General features: G+C 44.7%; 1 protein-coding gene across 1 annotated transcript in view; it reads left to right on the plus strand.

The window, feature by feature from the left end:
* The window catches only part of EXOC4 (exocyst complex component 4), a 599812-nt gene that overhangs the window by 526957 nt on the left and 58987 nt on the right, over window positions 1–13868 (plus strand). The window contains exon 14 of the mRNA XM_048836703.2: window positions 476–654. Coding sequence (XP_048692660.2) covers window positions 476–654 — 179 coding nt within the window. The remainder of the gene's footprint in view (window positions 1–475; window positions 655–13868) is intronic.

Raw genomic sequence — 13868 nt, forward strand, 5'->3', positions numbered from 1 at the left:
ACCCCACAGAGGTGGCTCCTGCAGCTCCTGTGCTGTGGGGCTGGCTGGGCTTGGCTCTCTGTCCTGGGTGTTGAAACCTCCAGGATTGCAGCACCTCTCAGGTTTGGTCCCACCATCCTGACTGGTCCAAATTTGTACGAGTGGAGTTGTGACCTGGCTCATGGGGTTGAAGTGCCGCTTACTCAAATTTGACCTACCTGGACTCCTGTCATCATGACAGCTGAGCCAAACCTGAGTAGCTCTGGGACCCCAGAGGTTGCAGTGCCTGGAGCAGGGAGAGGAGCCCAGCCAGCCCTGTGGGACAAGGCCCGCAGGAGCTGCCATGTAACCCTCTGAAACATTCTGGTGACCCAATTTTGGGTCCCGAACTATGGATTGGGAAACCCTGTTCTAAATGACCAAACTGGTCCTTGTCCATCTCCACTCTTGTTGACTCTGTGATATATTAACATTCCTGTTTGTGTTTGCATTTCAGGGCTGCCTTCAGCAAAGAGTCAGAAGTTCTCATTGGGAACCTGGGAGATAAACTAATCCCACAGCAGGAGATCCTGCGTGATGTCAGTGATCTGAAGGCCTTGGCCAATATGCATGAAAGCCTGGAGTGGTTAGCTGGTCGAACAAAGGCAGCCTTCTCCAACCTTCCAACAGCCCAGAGTGAGTAGCTGTCATGGGTCTCTTGATTGTATGGAAACACTGGTCTTGATGGTAAAACCTACCAATAACTGTGTCATGAAACTGGAGAGGAGAACCTCTTACAGGCTAGATCCAAGGGGTTTTAAAATCCACCTGCAGACTTAGGTTCTGCTGGGTTACAACTCATACAGCACTAGGCTGTTTTTAAGGAGCAGCCCTGGAGCATAGGGCATGTGGAGACGCATCTTCAGAGTGGTAGAACTGGAGCCAGTTGCCTTAGGCAGGCACAGTTCCTCAAAAGGCTCAAGAAGAAGCACAAGGCAAAGCATCTCCACCTTTCTACAGAGCATAGTATGTGCTTCCCTCTGCACTCTGCCAGCTCTGCTCGCTTGTGTGGGAGTAGTCCTACAGCCCCACTCCTCACAATAGTGGGGCACCAGCACCACTGGGAACACAAGCCATGGGCAATCTCTGCATGCAGAACCAACAGGTGAAGATGGCATCTTGCCCCCATCCTTCTCTTGTATATGCACACAGGGCCAGACACAATCCTGGCCACAAAATTTTAAACAACTCCTGCTAATGAGGTTCCAGAGGGTCAGATATTAGTAGTGGGCCATCGGGACACTTTTTATGTTTGAATAAAATAAAGCATAGCTAGATCATTAGGTATTTTAGAACAGTTTTATATGGATCCAGTAGAGAAATAGGAAAACTTACCTCTTTTCTATAAGATACATGACATACAATATAACAGGAAGAGAATGCTGTCTTTTCACTTTCCCAAATGCCTTCATTACCTGTTGTTTCTTCTGGTTATTCCAAAGCATGAAGGATGGGGGAAAGAACATATTTTTATGAAAGATCCACATTGGAAAGCAGTTCAAACCATTTCAGCTTCCCCAGGTTACAGTACAGGAAGCCGGGAAATTGCTCTGTATTGAGCTGAGGCTGAAAAGCCTGCTTAGGAGGAAAAATGATTGAGAGATACTCTTTTAACTAGAGACATCCTGGTTTATATATTGAAACGGCTTATTACTGTGGCTTTTGTTACATTGGCAGATGATAAATCTACTGAGCTGGCAGTGGCCCCCCTCATACTGAGATGCATTTCGGTCCAACAGATAGCTTAGAGGACTGGGAATCTAGCTTCTATTTCTGGCGGCATAACCTCTGGCAAATCATTCTACTTCCCTGCAACACTGTTCTCTGGGGATAATGATAGTACCCTCATCTGTGGAGTATTTGGAGATCTATGAATGAGGAATGCTAGGCAAATGATTGTGGTAGCTCTGATTATTAGCATTATTATTGTTATTGCCCGCAGAGATTCTTGGCCAGAGCAATTATGCAGCGGAAATACAAATTGATCTCAGCCATGATTTCCTTCTTTCTGAATGAATGAATCAGCTATAGTAAAAATACAGTTGCTATTTAAAAAATGCTGTAGGAATAATACTACACTTGCAACTTAGTCATATTTCTGTTGTTCGTACATCACTGAGCCCCCTGACACGACTGATGCTGACAGACCTGTGCCTGTAATGTTCACCATTATGCAGAGGATGACATCGTTGACCGAATAGTGTCCCCTATGTCATTTCATTGTAGCAATAACATGCTCTGCCTGGTACATCTCAGGGTGATTATTACACTTCTGGAAGTTTAAAGCCATTGAGCTATCAGCCTCATAGTATAACACTCTCCCAAGCATGCTATAATTGCCTAGAAAAGTACTGACTCTCAGGTCTTTTTCCTTACATGACTGAGGGACATTCAGCATATCAGTTAACTCAACTGGCACCCTTCCTAACCATCTCATTGTAAACAAGCCTTTGAATAGCAGAAGGACTTTATAGCAGCAGCCCTTTTTACTGTGGTTGCTTATGGAAGGAGGGTTTATTTCTTAATAAGTAACACTATAATGAATTAGCTAGTGTGTATGTTTACCAGTATTAAAACTGCTCCTGTGTGTGTCATAGAGTCTATGCTGCTAATGGCTAATGAAGATTCTCCTTTAACTCAAATGGCAGGGGTTTGTGTTCTTTTGGAGCAGTAAGGGATGAGTTCAATCCTTACTTTTGCTCTGACGTTCCAAATGGCTGTAGGGTGCAAGGCAGTGACCACTACAAAGTGGCCATTTATTTGTTGCGGGACTTTGCATTTCTTTAACTCCCTCTCATCTGAGGAGCCGAATGTGCTTTACAGTCATTATGCATCAACACCGTTGCAAAGAAGACAATGGCAGTATTAAAGCGGCTGCCACTAGGGTAGAGTGAAGCAGCTGTCTAACTGTAACGCTACACCACAGTTCAGGAAAGGAGGAGAAGGAAATTGTGAGTAGACAGTGGAATTACACAAGTGAAATGTAACCAGGACACCTGAAACAGGTTGCCTCGTGTGGACACACTGCACTTTTTCAGTTCAGTCACACCAGTGCAAGTTGCAGTGATGCAGTTGTCTGGGTTCAGATTTTCAAAACACTGAAGGGTGATGGGTAACCAGTTCTCATTAATTTTAATGGCCTTCAGGTATCCAAATACTTAACTGTAATTGAAAAAAATCTCAGCTTTAGTCTTAGCGGTGTTACTAAACGATGGAGTCTATTGACCTCATGGTCAGAAGTGAAGCCTGGTGGGATGAGACTCATAAATGGAATGTCAACACAGCCAAGTGCAATCTATACAGGAGAAATAAAAAGTGAAGAGAAGGGGCAGAGGTGATGGCATGTGTCAAAAGTATTTACAAATCTGCCAAGCTACAATGAAGAGTGTGGTGGAGAAATTCTTTTGGGGAAGGATACAAAGAATAAAGAACAAAGGAGAAATGAGACAAGGCATCTGCCTACATTCCATCAGCACAGGAGAACAAACAAACAAAAACAAATAAATAAGTAAATCCTAGGCTGACTTGGAAAGTGCTTGAAACAACTGGATACTGAACTCCTGGGGGATTACAACTACCCAGATCTGGCTGGTTTAGTGATTCACACAACACCAGTGCCATAAAACTTACCTGTGCCACAATTTATTCAATTCTAGATAGATACTTATACATCACTCAGCACCTAAATACTGCTGTCCACCATGCACAAAGGAGAATGGGGCAATAAATAAGCTAAATAAAGGTGTCTCCCATCATAAACTGTCCAAATTCAAGCTCTGGCTGATTGCCGGACAGAGTAGATGCTAGAGACAGGGGTCCTGAGCTCTGCAGTCATCAGGAAAACTGACCCAAGCCCCTAGAGTCATTCTCAATTTCAGCTTTTGTCACTTCAATTTTGAGATATTTGCAGATTTGAAACCTGCGGATTCTGTGCAAATGCAACTGACTGACTGCTCCTTGATTCTTTGTAGTAATCTGTGTGTAGAGACCTCTTCATCATTTCTGTGCCAAGTTTATAGAGTGCTGGCTACCCCTCTGTCTTAGCAGGCTGACTTTGAGCTATAGGGCAGCATGATAGTCATTGTCATCTTCTGTTTCTGAACAGGTCCATCTTCAGCCTTATTTTGTACTTTGGAATAGGTGCTATATTAAGAGCCTCTGTCACTTGAGCTACAGCAGTAATTCCAGTAGGCGGTAACAGTTGTAGGCTCTTATCCTTTCTGGACTAGCCACCAGATTGGGGCCAAACATGCTTGGCCTGAGTGTTACCTGTAAAAAGCATGATGAGAAAATGGAAGCTTTGCTGCGGTGTGACATGGGACGGGGAACTAGGAACTCTGGGCTTTTCTTCTGACTCTCCAGCTTTGGACCAGGAAATTCCCACTTGGGGAGGAATTTTCCAAAAGGGCCAAAGTGACTTAGGAGCACAAATCCTGTTGAAAGTCAATGGGACATGTTCTCAGTCACACGGGTGCTTTTGAAAATCCCACCCTTGCAAGCATTTTCCGCCTCTGTATAGCGGGGTCACCAGCATGTAGCCCCCTCTTAGCACTGCTGTGCGGATTATTTGCTTAATTTGCTCCACGTTTCCTATGTGGAGAATACTGCTGTTGCAGGGGGTCGCTCTACGCAGGACCCAAAAGGTGAGAGGAGCCTGTTTATGCTCCTGTCTGCGACACAGATACGGACAGAGTCTGCTGCCTTTCCGAAGTCCTTTTTGGCTGACCTTGGTGGCTATAGGCTGTTCAATCCCAGCTGGTTCCTCTTCCTCTCTTAAGGATAGAAAATCCTCCATTCACAGGTTTGCGCAGGGGCAGGACTTAGCAGCCCTGGGGCTCATTTCTGGTTTATGTCACATGTTCCTCAGAGCTCATGCTGCAGGGTTTCAGCCAGCCACCTGCTGCGGTAGGATGGGATTCCCCTCACTCTCCCACCCCCCCCCTTTGTATTCCGGGGTTTTGGATTTTTTAATCTCCTTCATCTAAAGCATCAGAGATGATCACGGCTAGACATGGGATACTGCACAGGGAGGGCCAGGAATCGGAAGAAGCAGTGAGCATTCTCTCTCTCAGATGCTTGGCTGGCTGGCTTTTGCTTGCATACTCAGGGTCTAACAATGTGTGTGGTTGGGAAGGATTTTTTCCTCAATCAGATTAGCAGTGAGCTTGGGGGGGTTTCACCTTCCTCTCCAGCATGTGGGTGCGGGTCACTTTCCAGGATTCGCTGGGTATAGCTTACTTAAATATTTCCCTGCCATTGTCGGGGCTTCAGGCATTGGTGCATCTCAGTCCCTCCTATTTCCTGCCTGTGTCACATTATAGTCTAGTCTCATGTGGGTATAATACTCGGTCTAATTTTAGTTGTTGGGTTTGGTGTGCGGGTGCTCAGTGGTGGTGGCAACCTCTGATGTAGAGGGAGTCAGACTAGTGATTTGGCCTTCAGTTTTCGGACTCTCTGTAGGCCACAGTTGTAATCCCCCTGAATCAACAGCCAAATCCCATTGCATTTAAAATTCAGACTGGTTACTCAAGAAAAAGAGAAGAGAAACCACTGCGAGTCAATAAAAGGACTTACCCAGGTTCTTCTTTTGAAGCAGAAATGGGAACGTGGGTTTCTGATAGTCCAGAAACTTCAGCTATCAAATTCAGTGACTGGTATTATTTATACAGCAGCAAGTATGGGCTGCATGCTTTACAGAACAAATGAGAGCCGGGCCCTGTCCCCACGTACATACAATCTCCTTTCAGATGTGATTCAACAACTGAGAGCAACAGACAACAAGGGAGAAGAGAAGAGTACGGGACAAAGGGCCACAATAATAAGATGAGACTCTGTGCATCTTGATGGTATCACTGTTTTATTTTGGTACTTGTCTTCTTACCTGCTATTATCAGTGTCTCCCTTCGTAGCTGTTTCTTGGAGCATGTCCTCCCAACACTCTGTATCCACCCATTCTTACAAGAAAGGATTGTCATTTGTGTGTGTGCGTGTGCATGATGAAGCCCAGGTTTTTGTTCTTTTCCACGGGTCCTGACCTGTGCTAATGCTTTTGGGTGAAGTTTTGGACCTATTCGAGTCAATGGCAAAACTCCCACTGAATTCAGTGGGGCCAGGGATTTCACCCTTGGTTGTATTATCAGAAGTACATTTACTGGAAAATGTCCATAATTTGTTTCTTTTAGCCCCCTCCCTCAACTCCCCACCACACAGACACATGTCCCTTCTTAGGGTGCCTTCCCCTATAGACAGCCCATAGCTTTTTTGTGTAATGAAATAGCAGATGTTACGTGAATATGAATATACAGAAAATGGGTAAAATTTTCAGGCATACATTTACAGTTGGATGAGTAAGAAAATGTGGTAGGGAACCGGGGGTGGAGGAGGTTAAGGAAGCCTTTTATGAATTCCACTAAAGAAAGAACTATATGTAGGTGACTTTTTGGTTAGACTGTCAAAAGGCCCCTTACTACAGATAAAAATTCAATAACCTTCCCCTGAGAATGTGTCACAATTATCACTCATTTAAAAACAGTCCTGCTAATAGAGTGTTTTATCATGCCAGGCAGTCTCTGCATTGTTCATTATTTAGTGTTTGCTAAGCTGATGGCACTTCCATAGCTCTCCCCTTATCTGCACTTCTTCAGAATTGGATTTTATATTTTTCAAACCAGTCAGATATGACAAAGCCATTTGCTTTTTCTCTTGTCTTTTAAGGGAACACAAACTTCTTTTTAACAATCACCATTTAAGGATTAAAGTTGGAGGAAGTGACTGAATTAGCCAAGGTAGTCAAGCAAATTTTAAATAGATTATATGTTAAATGGAAGTGGGACTTTCCTCTCTTCCTCCCTCTATTTCCCCGTCTCATTGTATGTAGATATAACATATACAATCCTCCATTCCCTCTTTAGAACACTATCCTTCGGAAGCCCTCTGAATATTATGCAGAAATGAATTATAATGCACAGTGATGAAGTTGGAAGACAAGATGTGGTAGTCTTACCTAGATGCATTATAAGACGGGTTGTGTACTGTGTGCATGTGTGAAGATGGAAGATAATGACATTAGCCTAACACCTTGGAGACACCAATTTACATTCAACTGGTTGTTTTGCATATAGTGACTTTGGACTGTTACAGTCAGCAGTTACTTATGTTGAGTTTAAAGAGACTCTGGGGACTGAGATAACATAAAGAGAGAATTGCCTTTCTTCACTAGAGAGGTACAGTTAAGTTTGTACATTTGTACAATGTACCTGTGTGTATGTAAAAATATATAGATATATAATCCTGTGTAAAACCAAGGATATACTTGGTCCATTATCATCTATCATTCTATGTGTGGTTTATATTTCTTGTCTCTGTAGAGGAAGATTTTTGAGGCTCTATTAGGGTAATACCTTGACTATTCCTCAGCTGGAAGAACAGCTTCCTAGTGATATTCTCAGGAAAGGCCACACATTGAGATCTCAATCACATTTCCCCATCCAGAGATCGTACTGCTGAAGAGATTGAAGATCCATAAAATATTCTGTTTGTCTGACTTGGAATAGTTTTGACCCAATGAACCAGGAGTAGGAATGATATTTCCACAGATACGATATGCACACTCAAGGGCTGGACTTTTTGAGACTTGGCTCATATATTGGGATGCTTCCCATCCATCACTGTTGTATGCTGCTTCCCAGTGAGTACCGAAGAGGGAAACAGCAGAACGTTCAGAAGAAAAACCTTCAGAAGGAGCTGTAAAGGAAACCCCCACAGTCTTCCTGGAATGATGAAACAGTAACAGCTCCCAGGATCCTACACAAGTTCATCAGATGCCCAAAGAGCAGATTAACCCACGAATGTTCACATTGCACTAGCTGCTGTAGAAAAGAGAAAAAGCCGCATAAAACAACTCTGCAGTGAGATGTTAACAAAGCATTTTCTAAACAAAGAATTGCTTCCAATACTTGAATAACTCCCTGTAAAGGAGATTCACTTTTGAAATGAATACTCCAGGTTCCCCCATGTTCCTTCAAAGCAGAGGTTATGTAGATCAGAGGTATGACAGGAGAGGAAGTAACAGTTTGGAAAAAACATTGAAAACAAGGGAGAAACTCAAAACAGTCTAATAATATCCCAGTGTAGCCAGAGCTCATGATTTGATCATGCATCTTGCAATAGCTGGTGCTCTTCTTGAAGCCCTGGCTCTTGGAGTCACATGATGAGATGAGAATCTTTGTTTTCATTTTTATAAACAGTCTAGTTCTTATGGGTCTGGAGAAAAGCTTGAAAATATGAGCTCTAAAGTCTAAAACACCAGAAAACAAATGAAAAACCCCCACAGTTGTCAGTTTTATTTGAAATCTCATGATCTTTAAGCCAGCCTCATTTGTTAGGGCTCATTCTTTTTGAATGTTTGGGGTTGAAAATGCTGAGATGGGAGAGAGAAAGTAAAATGTGACAACAGTTAAACAGGGCAAGAAACCTCATAAAAATGCATTTGAAAATACTTTATGGAGTTAAATAACACAAATGCAAAGAGAAATAATAAGAAAAAGAGTGATACTAGAAGAGAGCCCAGAGACTGTACAATGCTTTCAACAAAGGCTTGAAATGGGATGGAGAGTCAGTGAGGAGGAGAGAGGGGAAAGCAGCGGTAGCAAGAGCACACAGAGGGACAGAGAGGAGGCCCGTGTTTGCAGAAGAGAGAGACACAGTCAAGGAGCCTGAAGCAAGCCCATGGAGTGTTTGGTTAACAAGAATGCATATTCTGAACCGAATGATGTGAGGAGCTAGTGTATCTCTGAGAGTTTCTTAAGACGGAGGTTGGGCTTTTTCTTATGTGTAATAAGGAAGGGAGCAGCTGTGTGCACATGGTGGAGCCTGGAGAGTTGGGACTCATTGAAGACAAAGAGAAGGAGTTGGGGGATCTCATTTCCTTGTGGGTGGAGTTAACCGTGCTGCCTTTTGCATGGGAAAAAGGGAAGCCCCTGCTGCTATAATGGAGATTTAGGCTATGTCTACACTAGGAGCTAGGGGTGTGATGCCCAGCTCACGTACACACACTGATGCTAGATCTCATCTGCTAGCACACTAAAAATAGTACTATATTCCAAGGTAGCATGGGCAGTTGTGAGTGGCAGATTTGAGGAGAGCTAGCACGAATATGTCTGATCAAGCTGGGAATCACTCCCCCCTACCTTGTAGGGCAGACGTAGCCTTAGAGATGGCAGTAGTTTGATCAGTGGGAGCTGTGGGGAGAGGAGTTGGGGGGAAGGGGCAGTGGACTTGCTGGGGCAGGTACTTCCAGCAGTGCTCCAAGCTCCTATGGCAGGTGTCTACCCAAGCTGCAAACCTGCTAAGGAGTGCAGAAGTGGAGATCCTCTCTTGTTCTGGCCAGTCCAAGGAGCTTGGGAGAGCCCAGGAGCTGGGGCAGGAGGGTGTTGGGAAGAAGCAGGTTTCCAGGGGAGATTGGCAGAGAGAGAGATTTGATAACCAGGGAGCCAGACATTCAAATGGAAATTCCTAAGGTTTTCCCCACAGCCTGCTTTTAATCAGCTTCGCAGCTGATCCAGTGTCTGGAGTGGAACGCGCCAAAAGTCTGGCCCAAAACAGCTTTGAGCTCTGGAAAAGTTCTGATCCAAATCTGGGGTCAAACTTTCCAGCTCAGCATGGGCAGCCTGGTATTGCTGTAGATTGGGTTACGGAAGACTGCTGCTGAGGCCAGGCTACACTGCCTGGAGGCTTTGCCCCACCCGAAGGCTGCACCTCTCCCTGCCCAGAGGCTGCACTAGCTATGCCACTAACCACAAAAACATTTCCAAACTCCCAGCTGTCAAGAACAAACTCATTTCAGAAAGCACACTCCCTCATCTACACGCTTGCCGTTTCAGAGATGTGGTTTGTAATTGCTTATTGGAATAGGTGAACTTTGCAGTGCAGTGTTTTGTATTAGACGTGAAGCTAATTACTGTGTTTGGCCAAGCTAACCACACGTGAGATTTTAATGGAAGGTATAGCATCATGCTGTGGAAACATTCCCCCCCCCCCCCCCCCACACACACACACATACATACACAGAAGGGGCTTGCATTTGCTGAAGTATCAGCTTCTTTCCAAGAAGGGCATCACCTTGCAGCTTTTTCTCCCTCTTGGAAAAGAGGAGATTCCTTAGCCCTAGTCAGCTGGAGATGGAGGAGCATCTCCACCAAAGGATGCTGAATCCTTCCACTGACTATATCTTTCTGCCAGTGCACATGTAATTAGGGCTTGATTATGATAATTGCCTGCAGGTGAGCACAGCCTCCTCTTCTGCCTCTTATTCCTCTTGAGAAAATATTTCCCTTTTTGTTCCTGATTCCTGTCTCACCCATCTGGACAGTCTGAAGTTACACCTAATGTCATGGAACCAGCGCACCACCCTGGCTTCTGTCTACACAGCCTCATAGTTCATTGCTCTCATCCATTTTACTTTGGAATCCAGCAGATTTTCTCATAGCACTATAATACTCACCCCTGTCATGTTTTGCTCTTTTTATCAGTTGTATCCGAGTCATTTAGTCAAAGTTTTTGGAGTTTGTTTTCTGGTGATATAAAGCCGGGAGTCGATTTATTTTTTAGGTCCAAATTATGTCGGGCTTAAACTGGGATGTGAATCAGGGCAGAACTTGACCCTTATTAAAATGTAAGAGCCACTCAGCACATCCCTTGGAAACCCCTGTGTGAGGAGTTGGTGGTTCCCAGGACAGTTTGCAGTGAACAGGAATCCACATAACAAAGGTGACCATCTGATTAGGTTTGCCAGCAAGGGTGTCAGCGTCTTTACAGAGCAACCCAGGAGTGATTAGGCCATTTAGATGGACCTGTCCCTGTCCCTTTCCCCTATGTGAGGGCTCTCCAGGTCAGGTGATCTTCCTCCTACCAGAGGCAATCACTCCAGAACTGGAGGCATATTGGTAGGGCAGTATGAGGAAGATGCTGTCTCCACTTGTTATGTAGATGTGTGCAGGCTTCAGACAGCACCTTTTATGAGCACAAAATTTACTCCAAAGTAGAAATAAAATGTTAATGTACCGGAGGTTTCCCAGATACTGTACTTAGGTATTGCAGGGGTCTGTCAATGGGGCACAGTCTTATTAACACTACTTAGCAGTTTCCATCCATAGATCTCAAAGCACTATGCAAAGCTTGCGGAGTAAGGCTACTACAGTGTCTCGACTAAGCTGGACCACTTACAGCGCAGGGTGTTAGCCTTCTTTTTGCAAATTGCTATATACCTACTATTGCCTAAGCAGAGAGCTGTGACTGTTAAAGGAAAGCACCCTTCATCACTGACAAAGGGATGTCCTTAAAAAGTGACACTATAAAGCTCATTTATACCACTCTTCCAGTGTAAATGGGCACATGCTTTACACCCACTTTAGGGCACCTTGATGCTGGCAGGGTGGTGTAAAGGAACGAGCTGTAGCTCACGAAAGCTCATGCTCAAATAAATTGGTTAGTCTCTAAGGTGCCACAAGTACTCCTTTTCTTAGTATGAATGAAAATCAAGCCCGATGAGGTGTTAGAATTGATGCCTTTCTCTTTATCGTCAGCCTGCGCTGCTCTGCTGAGATGGGTCTTTATGTTTAACCCAAACGTTTCAAATTAACTGAATTAAGCTCTTAAATGTGGGTATATTTCCCCCAAGATGGAGCTTATTTTGTCCATTGCTGAACTTGTAACACATCTCACTGAATCAATTATTCACTGGGACCTTTTTTTTTTCCTTAGAGACTTTTTATTAATAGATAACTTTATTTAAAAGCCAGAATAATGAAAGACTACAAAATGTCTGTCTGACCTCCAACAGCAACAGGAGGACTTAACAAATGTCTCTGCTCCATTAGTGCAATAAATGTGGATTTTTTAACAGAAAATGCTGTAAATCTCCTCTTAATGCGAAACATCTACCATTAGCTTAAAGTGCTGAATTTTGAGTGCTTGTATTCTCTGATGAATTCCTGTTGCTTAGACATAACTTGGACTAAATGAGAGTTTTCCTTTTTAGCAACATAAGCAGTCTTGCCGTCTTCCATTATCCATTCCACTCCTCAGCTCAAGTCAGGATACTTAAAAAGTTAATGGTACACTTACTATATATACTAAAAGCTGGGTCAAAACCCCTCCTTCTCAACTTTTTATCCATTCTCGGCTTTCACAAGGCTGTCCTCTGTTTCTTCTCTTCATAACTTTTATGGCCTCACATACTCCTCCTCTTCCACTGCCCATAGGTAGGGCCCTACCAAACTCGCAGCCGTGAAAAACGCATTTCGGACTGTGAAATCTGATCTTTTCTCTACTTTTACCCAATACTGTACAGATTTCATAGGGGAGACTAACATTGCTCAAACTGGGGGTCCTGACCCAAAAGGAGGTTGCAGGGGAGGGGAGGGATTGCCAGGTTATTGTAGGAAGGCTTGTGGCATTGCCACCCTTATTTCTGCGCTGCCTTCGGAGCTGGGTGACCGGAGAGCGGCGCCTGCTGGCCAGGCACCCAGCTCTGACAGCAGCGCCCTGCCAGCAGCAGCGCAGAAGTAAGGGTGGCCATGCCAGACCATGCCACCCTTCCTTCTGCTCTGATGCCTTGGGAGCTGGGTGGCCGGAGAGTGGCAGCTGCTGGCCAAGGGCCGAGCTCTGAAGGCAGCAGTGTAGAAGTAAGGGTGGCAATACCATACCATGCCATCCTTTCTTCTGCGCTGCTCCTGGAGGCGGCTCTGCCTTCAGAGCTGGGCGCCGAGCCAGCAGCAGCCACTCCGAGCCTGCTGCCCAGCTCCCAAGGCAGCGCCACCTGCAGCAGCATAAAAGTAAGGGCGACAATACTGCAACCCCCCTACAATAACCTTGCGACACACACACCAGGTAGCCCCCGTTTGGGTCTGGACCCCTACAGTTACAACACTGTGAAATTTCAAATCTAAATTGCTGAAATCATGACATTTATTATTTTTAAAATCCTATGATCGTGAAATTGACAGAAACGGACCGTGAATTTGGTAGGGACCTACCCATAGGGGGTCCAGGTGTCCTCACTTTGGCTCCCTTCTTGCTGAGCCAGTCTTCCTTTGATTGATCACGTTCACTCACAGATTTTCAGCTACCTTATCTGCACTGATGACTCAGGGATCTACTTGTCTTCCTCCAGACAATCTCACATCTCAGCCTGTCACTCTGACATCCCTTGTTGGTTATTACACAAATAAGTTAAACTCATCGTGTCCAAACACTCTCTGAAAGCCTCTCCATGCCCTTTTCCCTCCATCACTGTTGATACCACTACCCTCCACACCATCACTCAGGTCAGTTGTTTTAAACGGGGCGTGATATAGGTGTCATGGGGAAGTGTGTTCTATCATGTAAGGTTCCCCCAAAGCAAAAGCATGATTGCTAGGAGCCCTAAGACACAAAGATTCATAGATTAGAAGGCCAGAAAGGACCATTATGATCATCTATACTGACCTCCTGCATAAACCAGGCCAAAAACTCACCCAAAATTTCCTAAAGGAGCCCCTGCAGAATTCACATGTCTCAGAAAGCTGTTGGGCAGGATTCGGACTCACAGAGCATGAGGTGTGCTCAATGGCCACAACTTGATTGCCTTGAGCCATTCACACAGTCAATGGTAGGAGCCCTAAAAGGAGGATGGTGTCAGAATGCAGACTCCTGTCAGGCCATATCTCAAGGAGGAGGGCTCAAATATTGGATACTGGTTACAGATAGTATTGCCTATAACATTAAACAGTACAAAAGGCTTCATCAAAGTGCTGTGGAATCAGAACCATAACTGTGAAACAGCCCTACAGGGCTTTGGATGCTTTCTGTCT

Source organism: Caretta caretta, chromosome 1 (assembly GCF_965140235.1).
Source record: "Caretta caretta isolate rCarCar2 chromosome 1, rCarCar1.hap1, whole genome shotgun sequence".
Classification (NCBI taxonomy): Eukaryota; Metazoa; Chordata; order Testudines; family Cheloniidae; genus Caretta; species Caretta caretta.